This window comes from Choristoneura fumiferana, chromosome 5 (assembly GCF_025370935.1).
Source record: "Choristoneura fumiferana chromosome 5, NRCan_CFum_1, whole genome shotgun sequence".
NCBI classification, from domain to species: domain Eukaryota; kingdom Metazoa; phylum Arthropoda; class Insecta; order Lepidoptera; family Tortricidae; genus Choristoneura; species Choristoneura fumiferana.
In genome coordinates, this window is record NC_133476.1 from 20,186,143 (window position 1) to 20,209,028 (window position 22,886).

The window sequence follows — 22,886 nt, forward strand, 5'->3', positions numbered from 1 at the left end:
AGATAAGATTTAAGCCAGGGATGCGCAAAACGCGGCCCGCTGTAGATGTATGAGCGGTCCGCCAGAGCCCTCATATCGAAATTAAATCAACCTTTTCACCGCCCCAGTCATCTAGTCGTGACAGCCAATGAAATGCCTCACACGCCATGATCATCTATACGACCAACATTCAACTCAAAATTAATCCTTCTGCAATGGAATTAAAAATCAAGTTGATTTGTCGCTGGTTTTTCGGTGGCGTACAGAGCACGACACTTCGTTTGTTTTGTGGCGGTGAAAAAGTTAATAATTTCATTTGTTTTTATTAGCTGCGGCCCACCTTTAGCTCATAATCTGTCCGAGTAACTCCTGATTTTAACAAGTCTATGCATCCCTGGTTCAATGGTTCAATTCAAGCAAACCCACAAGCTAAACCTAAGGAACAAGTACGCCGAAGCCGCAAGTGACAATGCATAAGTCATACATAATGTATTCCGTAGAGGAAAGTTTCATATAACGGGGCATCGCATATTCATGGGCACTTGTGTCACCGGAGTCCCTTCAAGGTCCTATACAGTTAAACAATATAAACAGTTAATATACTTTTTATTTTGCTCTTAAACTTACACCTTGCAATACAGATCATACCTAGTGCCATACACGAAGACGCGTGATTTTGTCAAAATTAGACATTAATGACATTGTAATAAGAACCACGACACGCGTCATCGTAAATGAGTCTACCTATTCCTTGGTAAAGAAAACGAAATCCGATAATAATAACATTAACGAACATATTATATTATATTGTTTCCATTATGTATGTTAATTTCCATTGTGTTGTTTACAATATTTAATTGTACCGAATCAAATAAATAAATAAATATTCCAATCAAACATTCTTTTAGCGTTGGCTTATTCAAATTTAAGGGAAATATAAATAATGATTTAAATAAACGAAAATTTCCAAGTCAAAATAGTGAAATTGTACCTTTTATGAATAGTTACTTTAAAAATACGTAATGTTGTTAGCAAATTTTAATCTTATTGACCTTATTATGTAGGTGACTATAATAAAATAGAAGCCAAAGTGTTTTTCGTCAAAACAAAAAGAACCTCTGTTTGACATTTTAATGTCAACCTTGAGACGTTCGAGCTTAGGTCGAATTCTAATTTCAACAAACAGGAAACAACACATTATACTGTACTAGTGGAAAAAAACAGTAAAAGGTGTAAATTGTGCGAATTAAAATAATTATAAGAATTTCGCATATATCTCACTCACACTGCTCAGTAAAAGTGATAAGTACCTATCCAAACAAACAAATATCATGGGACACTTGACACCAATTGACCTAGACCCAAACTAAGCAAAGCTTGTCTATGGATACTAGGCAACGAATAAACATACTTATATATATAAACATCTAAGACCCGAGAACAAACATTCGTACTATTCACTTAAATACTTATAATAACATTTCAACGTTTCAAGCAGACATAGAAACCAGTTTTTTTTGGTACAATTCGATTTAATTACATTCATAAACAAAAGAACATAAACAAAATAAGTTAAGAATATTTAACAGTACCTGTTTGTTTGTTGTGTTTGTTTTCATGTGAGATGTAGGTAATTATAATTAGAATTCGTTCCCCATACAGTCGGACCAAATGAACAGTGGCCTGGGGGCTGGGGAAATATATCACATGAAATATAATATTTTTTTCATTTAATAGTGAAACTTTTGACAATGGATCACAGTTCAACTGGTTGTCTTTCTCCCCTTTCTTTTATCACCAATGGTAAACACGACATTTATAATGGTCCATTGATATTTATAAAAATTATAAACTTTTCTGTACTACTATAACGTAGACGAACTTTTTTGATCATGCTATCTACAGATTGGTTAGTTTTATAAAATAAAAATCTTGATTTATAACTATATCAATCAAGCTGTGAATTTCTGAGAAAAATTGCATTTATATGACTTAACCAATCTCTCGTGCGACATAATTGAAAAATTACAAAATTAAACGGTTGAACTCACGATTGTAAATCAGGTGCGGTGCGACTAGTTTCGGTCTTATCAAAAGGTCTTGTTCGTTAAATAAAAACTAAAATCGCATTATATCAAATGTACCATTATTGTTTTTAAATCTTATATAATTTAATACGTGCCCAATCACAGTGTGACCTCACCACTTGATGTTAAGCGCGACGTCGGATTTCTCTACCGCGTGGTATGTCGTATGCAGCATCGCTTTGGCCTTGTCGGAGTCGCGGCCGTGCAACCACTCGCTGTATAACCTGCAAAATTAAGTCTTTGAGGGTGTGTTCAAAAGGAAATATCTACGTGCAGCTTTAAGTACGTATGCAGGCGACCCGATTGTATAGTGTCGTGACGCCTCCGGGCAGACCTAGGAATCCAGGGGGAAAAATTTTATGACAGGCAGTGAGCTCCTATATCGATAATCTCAATTATGGGTACCCCTTGAAATGTCGACAAACTATTTATCGAATTTCATTTAATCGAAAATAATTCATATAGCATATTCAATACTAATATTTTCTCTTGGAGTAATTTCACTTCATCGACTATTCATCTATATATATAAAAGGCAAAAGTGATTGACTGATGTATCAACGCACAGCCCAAACCGCTGGTTCTAGGGATTTCAAATTTAGCACGTAGGTTCCTTTTATGGTCTAGGGGTGCACTAAGAAAGGATTTTTCAAAATTCACCCTCTAAGGGGGTGAAATGGGGGTCCAAAGTTAGTATGGGGAAACAAGATTAGTTTGACTATTTTATTCGAAACTTCACAGGAGTACTCTTAACAATAAATAAGTAAACACGTGTTTCAGGTTTTTTGAGAATTCAACCCCTAAAAGGGGGTAATCTGGTGACAAAGTCAATCGAAAATCAATCGTTGATATATCAACGCACAGCCGAAACCACTGGACGTAGAGACTTAAAATTTTGCACATAAATACCTTATACATACAACGTAAGCATCCACTAAGAAAGGATTTTTGGAAATTCTTCAGGGATTTATATATTTGATTCAGAGTGTCCCTATCTCAGTAACTATAATAAATAGACTCTTCAAATTTCATTCACAAGTAGGTATTACATTAATTAAAACATCGATTTCATGATTTTTGGAAATTCCCACGGGATAAGGAAAAAACGGGATTTATATATTCAGTTTAATGGAATCCTATGGACTATAATTACTAGACTTTTCAAATTTGGCATAGAAGTAGGTGACTATAATGATAAAAAACGTTATCAAGGATTTCGGGAAATTCCCACGGGATAAGGAAAAAACGGGATTTATATTCAGTTTAACGGAATCCATTTTTCGTTTTACTGGTCCTCGAAAACTGATATTTGGCATTAAAGTTTTCTTGAGAAGTGTAGAGGAACACTACAAAAGAATTTCCCGAAATTCTGACGGGAACGGGAAAAAATGGGATTTTTCGTTTTACTGTTCGTAGAAGGCTGCAATTTGGCATGTAGGTTGCTTGAGGACTGAAAAGAACCATTCAGAAATAATTTCCCGAAATTCCCACGGGAAAGGGAAAAAACGGGATTTTTCGTTTTACTGGTCCTAGAAAGCTGAAATTCGGCATGTAGGTTATTTGGGGAGTGTAGAGGAGCGTTAAGAGAGGGTTTTCCAAAATTCCCACGGGAACGGTAAAATACGGGATTTTTCTCAAATTTGGCATTTAGGTTCCTTGGGAGCGTAGGGGAGCACTACAAAAGGATTTCCCGAAATTCTGACGTTATCAGGAAAAAAACTTGATTTTTCGTTTTACTGGTCGTAGAAAGCTGAAACTTGGCAAGTGGGTTCCTTGGGGTGTAGGGGAATTTTAAGAGAGCATTTCCTGAAATTCTTATGGGAACGGGAAAAAACAGAATTTTGCGTTTTACTGATTAAAGAAAGCTAAAATTTCAAAAGTCAAAAGTTACTGCACGCACGCTGCAAAGAGCTCTTTAACTGACTTCAAAATAAAAGGAGGAGGTTATGCAGTCCGCTATATATATTTATTTATGTATGTTCATCGATTTTTCGCTCATTTATGGACCGATTTTACAGAATATCTACTCCCGAGGTAGCATTGTCACTAAAATAATCAGAATCTGATGACGGGATCTTGGGGAAATCGAGGGCAACCCTCAAATTTTGTAGGCACGCATTACATTTTTTTATGTATTTTCTAGAGTTATTTAAGTATTTGCGTCTGGTAGACATCATCTCATGTTGATGTGCTGATGATGGAAGGTAAAACTCCTTAACGGTTAGGAGTTAGAGGAAGTTTCCTTAAATATCATATGCACGTATAGGGTAGACCTTTAATTGTATTATTTCTGGTTATTCAATATTCAGGTGAGCTGATGATGGAAGGTATAACTCCTTAACGGTTAGGAGGACACATTAAGTACCTACGCCAAACCAATCAACTCATTACGTAACAAAATTTATCCATACCTGTAAAACAGTATACTGTGACAGGCTGACTGACTGACTGACAGACGACGCGTGGTTTAAACTACAGATTTTACAGACCTGAATTTGGCACACATGTAGATAAAGTATCATAGAACACTACGTATGGATTTTTCGAAATTCCCATGGGATAAGGAAATATTTAACTTTGTCTGCTTCTTTGTTTGTTTGGGGGAATCTCTGGAAAAACTGAGCTGATTTAAAAAAAAATATTAGTGAAAGCTTTTTAAAAATCGACACCCGAAATAATAGAAGCCTGTTTCAATTCAATGGCGGACAGTGTGGTTTTCTATTGAATTCACTTATTCCTATCCCGCGGGAACAATCCTATGCCGCGTAGGTACGAAGTCGCGGGCAAAAGAAACACGTGGGTTTTCTAAAATTACACCCCGGACCTAAAGATGTGAAACAGGGGTTCAAAGTTTGTACGAATTATGATTATGCAGGTTGACTTTTAAATTTAAAAATTTGCAAATATAATCCTCCGAAAAATCAATTAAAACACGAAAATAAAGATCGTAGAAAGTAAATCTGTGTTACTCCAAATTTAACGCGAGCGAAGCCGCGGGCAAAAGCTAGTTAAATATTAAAACAATTATTAGAACAACGGTACGAGGATTACTATTTGTTTAAAAATACACTTCATCAACTATTCATGAGACAGAACAATTAAATATCGCTGTTTATTTCTTCGACGTATTATTACAAAATGCTAGAAAATAGGTTAGGTTCCAACTACAACCTAAAAAATAATCTCTACCAGAAAATAGGTTAGGTTAGATTAGAACTGTGACCCTGAAAAAATATGCCGGTACCAGAAAAATATGTTAGGTTAGGTTAGGACCGCGACCCCAACAAAAATAAATCGCTACCAGTTAAGTAGGTTAGGTTAGGTTACAACTGCGACCCCAACAAAAATAAATCGCTGCCAAAAAAGTACGTTAGGTTAGGTTGGAACTGCGACCCCATAAAAAATAAATCGCTACCACTAAATAAGGTTAAGTTAGAACTACGACCCCAACAAAAATAAATCGCTAACAGGAAAGTAGGTTAGGTTAGAACTGCGACCCTAACAAAAATAAATCGCTACCAGAAAAGTAGGTTAGGTTAGGTTGGAACTGCGAACCCGACAAAAATAAATAAATAAAATTAATTCAAGAAAGTATGAAATAATAATATATGAAATGAAGTTCTGCCAATAAACTGTCTATTAAATAATATTTATAGAAATTAAAAATCCGTGATTTAAACATACTTATTTTAATAATTGACTTTTAACTGATACTCGATTAAAAGTTTGTCGACATTTCAAGGGTAAACCCACAATTATCGATGCTTGTCCCGTATACTAGTAACCGCCCCCAATATTGTGTGTATTTTTTAAGTATTGTTTTGATGTCCAGTATGAAGTTCGCACAAAGCAATGTAATGATTTATTTATTTATTTGTCATTCAGCTACCTGAAATGGATTCATCAGTAAAAAACGGAGACGTTTAACGGCCGAAAATTTGGAACAAATTCTGATCGTTTATTTTAACAACAGTAGATGGGACAGTAATTAAGAAAAACAATTATGATGAGTCTCAAAAATCGTTTTAAAAGAAAGAAGAGAATTACGTTATTACTTTGTTAATTTTTTACAGTTTTGATAAAAACAAATTTTTACAAACAAAACTTGGAGGGATCACTAGTATATGGAACAAGCATCGATAATTGAGATTATCGATATAGGAACGATAAAGAAAAATGTTACGGCGCGTTACATGGGGGGAGGGGGGGGGATCAAATATCTCCAAAAATTGCGTTACGTATTACTTGAACGCCCCCTTGCACACGGGCGCAGCGGTGTTAGGGGCGCCGGCCGCGGCACTTTGTGCCTATACCATTTTAGCCGCGCGCTTCCTAGATGGCGCTAAAGTTATAATTGCACACGGACGCTACATGGGCTAAAGACGCCTCTGTTCAAAGTGTTGAAACGCAGCCAAACGGCGGCACAGCCCCGCCCCGCGGCTAGCTCACCTGCGGACCAGCTGGTTGTCCTCCGGGATGGAAACGGGCAGCTGCGCGTACGCAGCCTCCAAGTGCGCGAGCAAGTCCCGCGCGCTCTCGCCCGCCGCCGCCCGCACCTGCGCTCCGCCGTTGAGGCAACCTGCGGGTCACATACGGATTCATTAACGCCTCATGATAGGAACTTGTTTAAAAATTGGTAGACCACTTATGTATTTCGCTGATGGTACAACAAGAGCATAAAACGAGCCATTTTACCCGAGGCGTTCATATAGTTACCCGAGCAAGTACGGCGAGGGTGGATAGACACGTCGAGGGTAAAATGGGTTTAATGCTCGAGTTTTACACTGCTTTTCACTTCGACTAAGAGAAAACAAAATAGCAACAGTGGAAACAACTGTTCACTAACTTTAGGTACCTTTAATTTTTCATGTATTGCTATGTAATCATAAATTTTTACTTATATTGATTTATTTTGATTGATTTCATTGATTTTTAGTTTTACATAAAATAAAAAATATTAAAAAAATATATAGAAACTTTTATTATTTTGTTTTTTTTGTTGACACCTGATTATCATGGTCTTAAACGAAAATTATACATTAGAGCATAAAAAGTAATTTTATGTCACCTAGATCCAGCATAAATATCAACTTTACGAGCATAAGAAGTGAAAAGATTATTTCGTTCACACTTCGCACTCACCTGAGGGGCACGCCATGACCTCGACATAGTGATAGGGTGACTTAGCACGCTTCAGTTTCTGCACGAGGTTCTGTATGTTGCGGAACCCGTTGGCGATGGCGAACCGCAGCACCTCCACGCCGTCTTTTTCTAGCACCACTTCCCGGAAGTCAGGGTTCCTGGAATCAAGAATTAAGCGTAAGCACGAATAGGAAATATCCACCAATGGGATTGTTCTTTTTAACCCCCGACGCAAAAAGAGGGGTGTTATAAGTTTGACCGCTATGTGTGTCCGTATGTCTGTCTGTGGGACCGTAGCTCTTAAACGGGTGGACCGATTTGAATGTAGTTCTTTTTATTAGAAATCAGGTTTTTTGGCGATGGTTTTTAGACATGTTTCATCCAAAAATAGTGCGGTTTGTTATTTATTTTACTCGAAATCATTAATCTAACAAGTCGTTACCCCTTAGTGTCCACATTTTTAGTATTATTATTACACATCAATAGGTAGGTTAGGTTCATTAGGTATCTTCAGATGCCCGAAGGGCAGACCGCCCAGAAATAGGAGCCCCGCGAAGAAATATGCGACTGATAAAAAAAACTACTGGTAAAATAAGCGAAAAAAAATTAAAAAACGATTCATGAAAAGAGACGAATAAGTAAATTTGCGATCGTGAAAAATCGCGATGCGAAAATTCGCTACTCAGAAAAAACGCGTTTGTCAAAATTATCTAACAAATCCGGTGTAGTGTCACCGTGTACCTTTATGGGTGGCTATAAGTGTCATATAACAACTCTAGGCTTAGATCAAAGTTAGTCAATAAACGATTGCGATGGCTTGTTCCAGAGGGTTCTACGTTCCACGCGAACAATGGCGCGGAGCGTGACCCGCTGACGCACGCGCGACCCATATTTACATGCCGGTGTTTATACCGCGCGGGTGTTGAAAAAACGTGGGGCTAAACGAGACTGCGCAGCGGACACCTGATTGTTGCTGTTATTGTTCAACCTAGCGCTTGACCGCGGATTCTGGAATAAACGTATGACCAATCCCGTGGAAATATCGAAATAAAAAGTAGCTTACGTGTAAACGTGCGACGAAAGCATAAGATGGATAAGGTTTTTATTAAACTTCGATTAATACTTTTGTATAAAAAATTGAGTGATGGTGATAATGTTCCTAATAATGGTGAAGTATCACTTTACGAATACGCAACATAAGTGTTATTCCTTACATAATTGGATAGTGAACTATAAAAGGAATGCAATGAAAATATGTAATATAGAAAAAAATACGATTATTTACTACAACAATAAATGTATCTATTTTTAATTATGTCCTCTTCTTTAAACCAATTGTAGTCATATCCATATTACGTATATCATTCGACATGATTTTGACGTAAATTGCACCCGTCATCCGCCCACGCACTGCTTTATGTATTTCCAAGATGTCTATATAGCAATTTTTATCCCAATCTATTTTGCTGTTTAGTTTACTACACGTTTGATGTGTCAAGCTCAGAGTGGAAAACTATACAGACATACCACGAATCATACATCGTTTCGTTTGCTTAGGGTTCTGCACTCAAAGGGTCCAACTTGCTTTAAATTATGTCCGCGATTTATTTGTTACATTTGCTTTCTTAAAAAAACAGCAGTTGATTTCAAAGTAATTTATCAACTGCGTTTCCATGTTGCATTAGTCTACACTACAATGTGTCGCGACTCCTAGCGCCATCTGGTAAGCAAATATGGAAACTACAACATCTAGCATCGTGCTATCGAAGTTTTTCAACTTGGACGCCTCGTGCGCCGTTGATCTATTACAGCCTTCCCCAAAGTGGGCGATAACGCCCCGGTTGTGGGCTCTAGAGGCCTAGAGGGGGGGGGCGGTAAGGGGCCCAGAAAAAATCCAGACTAATATGTTATTGAGGTTTTTAAGGTAAGAAAAAAAAATTGGGGGGCTATAAAATAACTGATTTTCAAAGTGGGCGTTAGACGAAATAAGTTTAGGAACCTCTGATCTATTAGATGACATGAAACAAGCACGTCGCGCCAAGCCAAGCCGTACACCCGCGCGAGTAACCGGTGGCCCTAAATGTCGCTGCCGCAGATTCGTCGTCTATAGATATCGAATGCTGCGGTATTGATCTCAAACGCAATCGATTCAGATAAGCCACCCCACCATACATTATTTTAGATATGTTCTTGTATACAAAGCTAGCGTTAAATGTATTTAAATCACTCGGCTTTTACTGGGCCACCAAATCATAAGCAGTTGTTAAATTTACCTCAAATTCTTATACACGAGCGGCGCCTTGCTCTCTCCGAACAGCTGTTCCGCGGCGTACAGGAATATGTGGTCAGCGTAACCACCCGAGCCTGAGCCGGCGTGCCCGCGGAGGCCGGCGGGCGGCCCGCCCCACGGCCAGTCCAGCGGCGCCGCCGGGCCTCGCCCAGCTCGCGCCCCGCCGCGCCCAGCATCTGTTCCAACTCGACTGTTGAAAGGCTTGTCTTTAGTATGCTTTGTTTTTTTTTAATGTTTGAGAGAGTCATATAGTATTGCATAAAGACTATAAAATGATAGAGTGGAATACCTTTTACTAGCATGCCCAGGATAGGGAATAGTGGCAGAGGAACGAGAAATCCTTAGCCCAGTAGGGGGACATATCATGGGATACATAAAAAAAACTTACTAGCAGTGATAACGCAGTCCACGTCGTGGCAATTGAGCATATCGCTATAGAAGTCCTCCCGCGACGCCTCCAGCTTCTTGTCGTAGCACGGCATCACCGTCACGTGGTATATCTCCCCGGCATTCACCTCTCTGTTCTTCGCGAGCACTTCCTTCACAAGGGAGCCCATTATCTGCTGCGGTGACTTCGTGCTCGATATGTACGGGAGGATGAAAGAGCCGTGAGTCTTTTCTGCATAACACACCCATCCTGTAGAATTTTAATTATTTTTAAGTAAGAATTTTTTGCGCAAGGTTGATCACTCTGAAGCGTATTTTTCTCTCTGTTTACCTGTTTTCTGTATTGCTTACTATTGTGGTGTACAATTAAGAGTCATTGTATTGTATTGTTGCTGTGTCAGTTAGTTTATTAAATTACTAGCCGTTACCCGCGACTCTGTCCGCGCAAAAGTCGTTTATCGCTATTGGTTCACTGGTTTATATCATCATCATCATCATCATCCAGCCTATATACGTCCCACTGCTGGGCACAGGCCTCCTCTCAGAACAAGAGGGCTTGGGCCATAGTTCCCACGCGGGCCCAGTGCGGATTGGGAACTTCACACACACCATTGAATTGCTTCGCAGGTTTGTGCGGGGTTTCCTCACGATGTTTTCCTTCACCGCAAAGCTCGTGGTAAATTTCAAATGTAACTCCGCACATGAATTTCGAAAAACTCAGAGGTGCGAGCCGGGGTTTGAACCCACGACCCTCTGCTTGAGAGGCGATAGGTCAAACCACTAGGCCACCACGGCTTCATGGTTTATATGTGATGAAGTAATTAACAAACAAACAAACAGACTTACAAACTTTCGCATTTATAATATTAGTGGGATTTTACAGTTTCCTTCGAAAAGTCTGCTTACTAAAGTGGTGGATGACAATGAATGAATGTGTGAAGTTCCCAATCCGCATTGGGCCCGCGTGGGAACTATGGCCCAGGTCCTCTTGTTCTGAGACGAGGCCTGAGCTCTGAAGTAGGTCGTATATAGGCCGAGACTTAGGGGCTGTTTCGCCACTAGCTGTTAAATTTTATGTGTCAGATAAATACGATGCTGTCTCTGTTTATTCAGACAAAACAAACAGAGATGGCATCACAAATATCTGTCACATAAAATTAATCCATAACTGGTGAAACCACGGTGAAATGATGACATTATCATTAGCGAGATAGAGTTCAATAGCTTAACAGTTTAAAAAAAAACAAACCTGGGCAGGAGCTGGCCAGCATGGGCAGGTGGCTGGCGCCGGGCTCGAGTTGCTGGTTCCGGAAGCGCTGAACGAACTCCTGCTGCGCCTCCAGCAGCGACAAGTCTTCGGCTACCGTCATGTCCAGCACCAGGTCCGCGCCCAGGCTCTTGAAGTACCCTGGGACAATCAGTTATGGACAAATAAGTTTCAATCAGAAAAATGTGCAGTCGCCATCAGATACTCCGGAGCGGCCGAGGTGGTCAAGAATATTGGAACATGCACTCTATTCTCAAGGCAAAGTGCATGTTCCGATAGTTTTGATCACCTTGGCCACTTCGAATATATCTGATGTTTGATTGTAAAGCAATTAAGGTATTCTTATCTTTCACAAAACCATTAGTAGCTTATGTAGTGCGGATCGCTGGCAATGTTACTCCTTTGATGTAAAATAGAACTATGGATAAACGCTGCACACTCAAACTTAGTTACTCCTTTGATTTATTAAAGTAAAATAGAACTAGTACTTTGGGATTTTTCAAACATATCAGCCAGTTTGCTAGTGCCGTCGTCAGCTAGCAGCAGCAACAGCATGATCACCATAAAGCTCACATCCCGCGTGAGGCCTCCACTGCATGTACACAGCGTAACTTGCGGCTATGCCAATAGCAGCGGCTACGGCTGCAGCAAAATCACCATGAATCTTACGACCCCCGTGACGCCTCTACTCTCTGTACACAGCGCTCTAACACACTGAATCATACCAGCCAGTCTGCCGGCGGCGTCATCAGCTGGCAGCTTGTAGCGTGCGGCGAGCGACAGCAGCGGCTGTGGCGACAGCGAGATCACTATGAGGCTCACGTCCCGCGTCACACCTTTAGTATCTGTATATTTACGTTCTGAAAACACCCTGCAACAGAAATCAATTGAAATTTTAGGTCATCAAAAATAAAATGCCTTTGTAAATTGAAAGTAGACAATAAAGAGCTCATTACATGCCGATTTTTGTACTGCCAGGGTTTTCAGAAAAATATCATGTCCAAGAAGAATGAAGAAGAAACTTGGCACTTACCTAAGCAGTTCCTCTTGACTTTGTCGTGTGACCAGTACACTCTCTGCAGAGGTGATGCAGCCGCTACAAGCAAGGCAGTCCGCCAGTGTGATCTCCACCTTCTGAAGCTTCTGTTGCCGCCCATTGGATACATCGAAGTATCCATCTGCACCTATCTTTATTTTGGCTCCTGTCTTGGTCTTTTGCTTCTCGATTTTCACTGGTTTTATGCATTCCTGGAGTTTTGTAATATTTAAATATTACAATATTTACCTCCTATTTTAATCTTGTCAATTGTTGATGGGCACACTTGGTATATTCTTAAAGGATTATATGGTAGATATATATCTGTTACCCAGGGCCAGGTAGGCCTTAGTCAGCATCTAGGAATCATGCATATTTATCATACGAAGGTAGAAATGAAAGAAGAACACTTTAAATTTGTTAGTTAAATGTTCATGATTTCATTCATAATTTTAGGGTTTTGTAAATAACAATTTTAAATTTACCAGGGTAGCGAGACTACATGAAGATATTTTAATTACAATTGATTAATTAATTGATTTAATTGATTGATTATTGACGATTAATTATTACATTATTGTCAAAATTATAAGGCATATTTATTTATCAACAAGATTGATTGTTTTGTTGCACATTTGCTGGGCGTGCTAAGGAATCTTATGAATAATGTAGTAGATTGTTATATTTTTGTAGCATCTTGCGAATTTATCGTCAAGCCAATTGATTATTTTAAAATACACCTGAGGCGATATTGCCTAACGTTTCTGACCCTCGCGATTGCTATCAAATTTCAGTTTTTGTATGAGAAATCTGTCATTTGATTGCGAACACGAGCGTCAGAACCGTTAGGCAATACGGCCTCTGGTTTTAAGTATTATTGTAATCATTACTTAGCATGTTTATATAGAACCATTTCACAACAAATATTTATAAATGATTTCTCTCTTATAAGTGTACAATGAAGCGGATCGCCGGTAAATTGAAATAGGATTGGGAGTACAGAAGATACAATCACTATTAGAATAACGTAACGCTTTGATATCACGTTCCAAGGTAAAATAAAAACAGAAAAGCAGGAAGCTATAGGTTACCTGCGACGGAGTGATAAAGTCGTCGAGGTCCGTCAACTGCAAGGCACCGCTGAAGCGTGACGCCATTTCTATATATTTTATTTGGGTTTTAACTATTAGACTGGTGTAAGCACTGCTTTACATACTTTTTACTATAATGTTTTGTTGCACGATACATTCGCCAATTCGCAATAAATGACAATTAGTGACACTGACACTGACAGATCTCATATGTTTGGTTTACGCATGGTTTACGTGATATTAGCGTTTTTCTCATAATCTCGAACATGGTCAAACAGAAAAACTGGGATCAAACTGTCGGTAAACGAATTTTGGGCTTCTGGCAACTGGCTTCTGGGGTGTTTATTTGTATGCTATTTTATTTAGATCCACCAGTGAACATAAGATGTAGATTGAAAGTTGACTTCCTGAAAGCCAGAGTGCGCTCGGAATTAGAAAACATAGAAACTAGTCTAAAGAATTTGAACTTAATTTTTCATTACATTAAGGATGAATTTTGATTACACACACACATTATAGTATTTTTCAACTTTGAAATGCAAGCCGAGATAGTGCAGTTTTAAGTTTCATTTGTTACATCAGAGTTCTCGTTCAAACAATATAAATTTCTTACGAAATCGCCAAATTCATCACCCATAGGGATCACCCACCATACCAACGTTTCATTAGCATACGGCGACATTCTCGTAGTCGTAGCTCATGAACTTGGCTGTCGACAACAAGGCTGGCTGCATCCGCCTCGCTGAGAAAAATCAATTCTCGATTCCCGCCTCTGTCGGTCGCCAAGGCAACGCGTAAACAGTGGGGAGACGTGAGCGGTGCGCTTTGCTCAGTGCATTTGTTGATTGGATTTCAAGGATTTCAGTGGTGTGCGACCGTGTAGTGTAGCTTGGATCACGATGGCGGAGGAAGCAGCGCCCGGCGGGGGGCCCGTCGTGGAGAAGGTTATACACACGTACCCGCTTATACGGGTAAGTTTTATTGTTTACAACAGGTACAGTCAACATCATAAATAAGTGATCACTTTTGTACCTTGTCACTTTAACGTCATATTTGAAAAGCCATACGAAATTGTGTAACGACTGAAAGCGACAAGGTACAGATATGATCACTTATTTATGACGTTGACCTGTACAGTCACCAGCACTAATATCTGACACAACAAGCGTGTATTAAATATCTGATACGACTCTATTTTTAGGGCCGGAAGGACGTGTCAGATATTTTTGCACGCTCCACTGTGGCAGATATTAATGCTGGTCACTGTACAGTTAAAAACAAAATTAGAGGAGCAACTGTGGAGCTTGAAATTATCTATATGTCGGCGGCCGATCGTTAAATCCGCCAGATCATGAAATTCCTAGGCATATCGTGAAATGGCGCCATTTCATGAATTAGCTAAGGGACATCCGCCATATCGTTTAAAACTCACCGTTTAACGATTTGCCTAGTGACGTTTAGGCAGATTATGAAATTCCTAGGCATATCATGAAAGGCCGCCATATCGGTTCTGGCACTTCGCCGGCCGCTGCTGCGGCACGCTCGCTTCGCTCGCTGGGCTCGTGCGTTGTGTTCATAATTGATCCTAACCACTCCTCGCTTCGCTCGTCGTGCCTAAATTTTTCTTTTTTTCGGCATATCACGATGTGCCCGGTATAGAGCTAGGAATATCGACGAATGCATTGCTCTAATCGATCTGCCGTATTGTTTCTCAGGCACATCGTGATATGCCTGGCCAACGTTTAGGCATCATGAAATGGCGCCATTTCACGATATGCCTAGGAATTCCGTGATCTGGCGGATTTTACGATCGGCCGCCGACATATACACTATTTTATTACCTTGGCCATAGAGTCGTAATGTGAGTAGACCGTTTTCAGCTCCACAACCACTCAGCCATTTCTGTTGAATATACTTAGGTACAGTCGAGGACATAAATATATGCATGTATTGAGTGAAATTTGTAAACACCAACCTGGTAATGCAGTCTTTCCCGAAGTGGGCGATAACGTCCCATTGTGGGCGCTGGAGGCCTACTGGGGGGCGGTAAAGGGCCCAGAAAAAATCTTCACCTTTGTGCCTTCATTAGGCGAGACTAATGTTATTGAGGTTTCTAAGGTGAAAAGAAAATGGGGGGCGCTCAAAATAACTGATTTTCTAAAGGGGCGTTAGACGAAATAAGTTTGGGAACCTCTGTGTTAATGGCTAAGAGGCGTGTATAGATATTTGACGCATTGGTAACTTACATACATGTATTGTATGTAAGTACCTATGTAATCTTTTATTGTAAAAAATAAGTAAACAAACACAATTGACAAACATTGAGATATATGTACAACGGCGAACTTATCCTTTTAAGGCATCTCTTCCAGTCATCCTTTGAGTGGGTATTTCTTTATTCAAATCAAATGTATATGTATTCGTGAGAATTAACGCCCAATAAACAAGCTTGATTAAAATATTTATAAGAGCGTAAATTAAAGTGCACTACAATCTCAACATATTTGAATTTAAATAAAATGGACTGAAGCATGCTGGACTTTTGATACTTTTGCTACGTACGTAATTGATGAGTTTTACCTTTGCTATAATACTCCACTACCACGCGTGCAAGACGGCTACGTCCGTGCGATACATTTGTGTTTTCATACAAAAACCCGCTTTCCTCCACTTCCACATATGTTGCATTATGTTAAAGTAGGGTGTATTCCTAATGAGACTGAGTGGAGAGATGAGCGTGCAGAATTAACCCTTATACCTACCATAACGAGGGTGCGTTACGAGGCGTGAATTTCAACTAGGCAAGGGATCGTACCCGCCCTACGTGACTTCAGGGGATGTTTACTGCGAGCGGCAGATACCTAATCATAACTTGACCCATATAGTAGTCTGCCGCTAAGAAATCAAATGTCTGTTCTGGGAAAATGCGTGCTGACAAGTTTTAGCCAGAGCTCGGTCTCCCTGACTGTCTTACGAGCGCAGTGGTAACTTCGCGATAAGGTTCACTGCTGCTGACTGTACCTACAAATGCATTGTAGGGCTTACGATTTGTTTGAAGTTATGATTTACTACTCCACATTAAGATCAGCGCGATAAACCATTAAATTCATTCATCTTGAGACGTTTATAGGGCGTGTGAATGGACGTGTTATTATAGGAGCCCGAGTAAAAGGCGTAAAAGCCGTCCACCTGTAGATGCCAAAACAAACACCGCTCGAGGTCGACAGCAAACTTAACTTTGTAGTTAAGTAAATACAAGAATCAACGTGCATTCAAAGAAAGCTTTAATTTTAAACGTGATACAGCGAAGTCAGATCATTGAGCGGCTGCAAAGCTAAGTTTGTGATTTGCCTCCCGTGTAATTTATTTGTGTATTGCCCAAAGTTTGTACGTTGGAAATACGCGTGTCAGTCCAAATATTTAGACAGGGTGGCACTGATTTAAGTCGCTGGGTCACTTCCGCTCCTCGATATTGATTATAACATCATAGTCGTAGACGTCAGATATGAAAAAATATTATTTTTGGAATTTTGTCATTGATTTTGCTTAAAGCAAGTACTTACCTATTTCGTATTTATCTAACTCTCTTATCTTCCTTTGCAGAAAGTTTAAGCCAGATAAGTAATGAGTGACACCAAAATTTTCATGATCTACATTTACTTTTTTCTAAGTGCGAAAAATAAAGCTTCGGTAATTTGGTTTTACTTACCAAGCCCTTGGAAAATTTTGTACACCTACCTACTCGTACAAGCCAAATGAACCATTTGAACTTAACGATAAAACGATTTTTACGCGAATATTATTGCACAACATCTGCCTTTACTCAGTCCGAGTGTGTCCCACCGCGCTATTCTGGAAGGAGTCTTTTTTTATTTTTTTTATTTGACTGGATGGCAAACGAGCAAGTGGGCCTGATGGTAAAGATCAACACCGCCATAAACATTCTGCAACTATTGCAGATGCGTTAACCTAGAGGCCTAAGATGGGATACCTCAAGTGCCAGTTATTTCACCTGTCTTACTCTCCACGCCGAAACACAACAGTGCAAGCACTGCTTGCTTCACGCAGGATTAGCGAGTAAGATGGTGGTAGCAATCCGGGCGGACCTAGCACAAGGTCCTATCGAAACAGCTCGATTCTATCTCCTCCAATAACATTTCATTGGTAATTAAATGATGAATAGAAATGCTATTGAAATGTAATGAGTGTTAATGATTGACAAACGCGTGGACCATGGCGACGACGTGTAACGTGATCCGACACGGTCGCGTTGCTCGCGGATTCGTTTTCCCTCGCGTAGAAATGGATAGGTTAAATTAAAGTGTATTTTATTTAATGCCTCGACGAGTTTGTGCGTGTTGCAATGTTTGTTCGCTCTCTACCACTCAAAGGTTGACTGGCAGAGATCGTTTCCGGGATAAGTCCGCCTTTGTACTTAGAAGTTTTCTTGTAACCTTTTTGTGTTTACTTTATTGTACTATAAAGAGTATAATATAAACGAACAAACAAACAATCAGCATTTGCCGCACTTGTCAAAAAAAATCTCAATAACTAAGGGCAGCAAGAGGGTCCCTGCGACAGAGTTGACAGAGTGTTACATACGAACTGTCAAGGTATACCTATATAGGTACCATCAGCCAAATAAGTGGTCTATCAATTTTTAAACAAGTTCCTATCAAATGAATATGTCGCTAAAGTCGAATTTTCAAGTTGACAGACACATCTATTGGCATTATTGTTTTATGACATGCAAACGATTATCATCTTTAAGGTGGTAGACCACATATTTGGCTGATGGTACCTTAAGCCGCAGGCCGCTACAGGCTAACTTTGTTCTAACTGCAACGTGACTGCTACTGTCAACTTCCCATACATTTCAGTAACAGCTAGCGTGCAGTTTGTAAGTTTTGCGGACTGCAAAAAGGCACTGCGAACTGGGTACCTTAAGCGCTCTGCAATACAACTGCTACTGTCAACTTCCCATACATTTCAGTAACGCAGTTTGTAAGTTTTGCGGACTGCAAAAAAGTAACTGCAATGGAAAATGCGTGGACGGCTAGCAGTTGACAGCTACGTTGCAGTTGTGATGCAATCCGCTGTAGGTACCTAGCGGCCCATGATGTGCATATAAGCAATGACTCTTGGCTATGTAGAGTCAGAATTAGCGCCACCATTATAGACATTAGGTATACTTAACTTAAAATAAAGTTGGACCGTGGTTGGACCGATGGTAAAATTTGTTAACGTTAACTTTAATAAGTATTCACTGTAATTACGTGTTTGCTTATTTGTCCTGATTGTTATTTACTTATTTTGTTACTCACTCATGGCCTGCAGTGTGCAGTTAGGCACAGTTTAGTGTGAATTGTGACGCGTCTAAATGTTTAATTGCATCTACTTACTTATACTGGTCCCCCATTCGGAGGCCTCTCAATCGACTGAACACATCATTTGTACGAAATTCAATATACATCATATCGCATAGCACAAAAATAATCCAATGTTGGAACGGCAAAAAATGTTCCGTTTCAAATCGCCGCTGCTCTATTACATTTTATAGGTACTTAGTTACAAGCTAACCGCTAAGTTTTTTGGAATATCATTGGAAGAGCAACAAGGGAAGTTCTAGGAATTATTTGGACTTAGCATAGATATTGAACTAGTGTTTTATGCTTCAATAGGTACTTAACCCTGGCCCCGATTTACTAAAGCATTACTTGACCAATACTACGAAACCTCGAAACTCGAAGTTTACGTGCGGCCTACTAACTACCATAAGGATGTCAGAGGGACCGCAGTATTACTTATTAGTTTCGTACAATGGTATTGTAACTTATTACTAATACAATAAATGGTTGCATATTATTTAAAGCTAGTAGTATTTTCATTAATTACAATGGATATTGTAACTTATTACTAATACAATAAGGTTGACTTTCCAAGTCAATGCATGTGGTCGCTAAATCGTCTACTACTACTACCGACTGAAAGACACCTAACTAACCGCATTCAAACTCCATAACATTTGGTCTCGTAAGCTTCATTTCATTAGTATTTATTAAGAAAAACTTGTTTTTGTTTTTAAGGGTTTATACAGATTTCAGTACCTGCTGTTGTTAAATCGTCGAAACCGGCGGCATTGAATGTAGAGCGTTGCTGTTATCCGTTCCACTACCATGAGAATGAGATTACAGTGACCGTACTCGATATAGTGACGGCGTAAAGTATTTGTATGGAGAATTGTACAGCGCCTCTACAAATAATTTACACCGTCGCTATCGAGTACGGTCACTGTAAACTCATGGTAGTGGTACCGATACCGATTCCCGAACGTTTTCATTATCATTATCAATTTATCACCTCTCTACATTGCATTAAAACTTAATCCAAACGCTTATTTATTGGTCACAATTCCATCGTTATATCTAACGATTCCATTTCTCCCCCCAGCACACAGACATGCCGGAAGAGATGCGCATAGAAGCCATGGAGCTGTCAGTGACGGCCTGCGAAAAGTACGCCGCCAACAACGAGCTTGCGGCGCGCATGGTCAAGGAAACCATGGACAAGAAGTTCGGCCCCGCCTTCCACGTAGTCGTGGGGGAGAGCTACGGCTTTGAGATCACCTACGAATGCACCACCATCTGCTACATTTACTTTGGCGGGACCCAGGCTGTCATTATTTGGAAGTGCTCTTAAACATCGAGATGTTTTTTTATGCGCTGCTTGTATGACTACAAAGGGGAAGTGTTGCTATGTTTCATCTTATAATGGAATAGGCGGTTTAAAGACGTATAACTCAGGGCCCCGGGCAGGTCACGACTATACGCAACTGGCGGCGTGGCAAGCGATTTTTTGTACACTGCGTTTTGCTGTTTTGTAGTACATTACTTGTATAACTGCGGTGCGATCACAGAATAGTCGTGTGGTGTATTCACCACACCACTATTCTGTGATCGCACTGTATAGATATTGTATCGCTTGGGACGCCGCCTAGATCGCATACTTGTGGTCAGCCTATAAGATGAAGATAATGATGTGCCTTTGCGTACTCTACGATTCTCTAGCTGCATCTTTTTGATATATTTTTAAAAATGTTTTCCTGCACCTACCCTGCATTTGTACGTCTCTTACAAAGCCAAGATATTTTAAATACTTGATATGTTTAAATTAGGTTTTAGTCGTAGATTTGTCATTACCTCGAATTGATTTAAGTTTAGTTTTTAATCGCATCGTCAGACGAAATGTCTGGAACCGCCCGGCCGCACCGCGCTACGCCATAGCGCGCTGAGCATTCGTATGCTAATCCGTACCTACTTTCAAACGAGGCGGGTAATCTCTATTAGCATAAGTCGAGTCAAGAGACCGCGGCAAAAATTGTTTTCTTTCACGATATTTCGGTTGAACATGCGCTGAATGGGAACCTACTTACTGTTGACTCAAAGGAAAAACAAGTTTAACAATTTGCATTATGCTAACGTTTAGTTTAGTAGAGAATAGACGGAGTATAACTAACTATGCATTTACCTATTACAGGCGGAATATTCCTTCAATGGCGCATTTATTTACGTTAATCAAGACAGCATGCCGTGTTCGAAAAATGTAGGGATATGCAGTTATATCGACATAAATTAGGTAGGTACCTACCTATTGCGACTCACCTAGGTAAGGATCCAAGTAAGTCTAGCTTGATGACGATGATTCTGCCTACTTTATTTTGTAGGTATCTTAGTAGAAGACTAGACTAGGTTTTTAATAGGTACTGCATTAATTTTATGCATATTCAATGAACATGCTGTGGAGGCAGCTCCTGTGAGCTACTGTATGCCGTTGCCATCAAGCAATAAATGTAAACGTGATTCACCTAAGTTAATAATAACATAGTAAAATCAGATTGTATATCGCAAGACATACTCAAAACTCTATAAGTACCTAGCTGTTTACACATTTATGTATCTACTTTAGAGGTAATTATGTTCTTAGCTGTGTGAACAAACTTATCCTTAATTATTGTGCAGCAATTATTGTAATGGTCCCATAACGATCGTTTTTCGGCAACCTTGAGCGCCCGCGCAAGAGCCGAGTGGGCAGCTCCTATTGTCGACTGAGTCATCTTGGACTGGCCACAATTGCTCGACTAGTTTTTTTTACAATTATATTGTCAATTATACGTTGTTTTTATAATCATGGTGTTCTAGGACACGGCGGGATATTAATGTTGTACAAATGGAAATCGAGGTCATGGGAATATGCATTTTTTGCATGAGATTATTGAATAAAAAATTAAAAACTATATAGATATTATATGCGTGGGTTGGTGTTGATACTTTTAATTATTTATGAATCTACAAATAAATGTGTATATTTTACAAATTATTAAATCTTTCATTTTCGAATCCTGTTCAGTTTACAATAATTAATTGGTAAAAAAAACGATATGCAAATGTTAATAAAACAAGTCATAATAACCAATAGAATTTAATATGTTAAACGTTACAATTTTTTATAAATTCCGTATGGATATAATTTTTATTATATAATATACACCTGCTTTTTGCAAATTAAATAAAAATATAAATGTGCAGTACCTACTGGTGAAATGTGGCTTAGGAAAGTGGTCCGATTACAATCTAGTATGAAAAAAAAAGTCTAAAAGAAGTTTGCTAAACATTCAGAGCCTCTACAAAATGATCAGTACTTTGATACAAATCATACAAATACAAAAAAAGTATCGGCTCATCGTCCCACAAAGTCAATGGGTGAGTAAGCTATGAATGGTATCATTTTGTATAAAGACTGAAACATTTTGTATGAAACTGTGAGTGTTAAGTAAAGGGACCCTGGTGTCAAGCGTGTATTAGTCTACTCCAGCGTGAATTTGCTAAAAGCTGTGACGGGGTAACACTCTTTCCCGGCCCGGATAATACCGACATGGAAATACCGACCGTTTTTCGTGTACACGCTCATAGAAACTGACATGAGCTTCTATGGGCGTGTACACAAAAACAAGACCGGTATTTCCATGTCGGTATTATCCGGGCCGGAAAAGAGTGTCACCCCTGTGACGTAGTCGACCAAGAAACTGTTTTACCACCACAAGTGACCTTAACGCACCTCACAGATTCATTTACTCATCCGTCATAGAACGTCAAGATTTATTTTAGATTACAAGCCAATGTGATATAATGATGTTCAAGAGGCTAACACCAAAATAATTATATAAAAACATCTTTATTTTTTATCTTTGTCATAAGATTGACCCATTTCTCTAGCCTCAAAATCGGGCCATAAAATCCAAAAAGGACAAAGTACCCTCTACAGCGATAAACTGCTAATGCCGTTTATATTGGGATAATTACTAGTTCTCAAGGATTATGATATAAATGAAGCCTTATGAAATTGACGTAGAATGCGAATTTCTGAATTGTTAAACTAGTTTCTTGGTCGAGACTCCGGTGGGCAGCAAAATATTGCATAGCTCTTACTGTAGAAATATTATGCTGCTGGCTTTCTAGTCAAGTGCATTTACTTTCTTCTATCATAGTCATTCATAGTACACGGCATGAAGGTTGACTACGCAAACTGCAATCGTTTGTCTTTTTGGGGG

The 22,886-nt window shown here is 39.4% G+C and overlaps 2 protein-coding genes across 2 annotated transcripts; one reads left to right on the plus strand and one right to left on the minus strand.

The window, feature by feature from the left end:
- Positions 1-568: 568 nt before the first annotated feature.
- LOC141428366 (probable cytosolic Fe-S cluster assembly factor CPIJ010948) lies at positions 569-13,456 on the minus strand. Its single transcript, XM_074088336.1, is given in 10 exon segments — positions 569-2,290; positions 6,516-6,645; positions 7,209-7,366; positions 9,482-9,641; positions 9,644-9,688; positions 9,887-10,135; positions 11,135-11,293; positions 11,878-12,023; positions 12,186-12,400; positions 13,280-13,456. Coding segments are annotated over 10 exon segments (1,440 nt in total). The 5' UTR covers positions 13,346-13,456; the 3' UTR covers positions 569-2,178.
- Positions 13,457-13,880: 424 nt separating this feature from the next.
- On the plus strand, positions 13,881-21,654 carry LOC141428380 (dynein axonemal light chain 4). The gene is made up of 2 exons (XM_074088361.1): positions 13,881-14,250; positions 19,730-21,654. Exons 1-2 carry the CDS (start codon positions 14,179-14,181, stop codon positions 19,976-19,978), a joined length of 321 nt encoding a protein of 106 aa, XP_073944462.1. The 5' UTR covers positions 13,881-14,178; the 3' UTR covers positions 19,979-21,654.
- Positions 21,655-22,886: the final 1,232 nt, after the last annotated feature.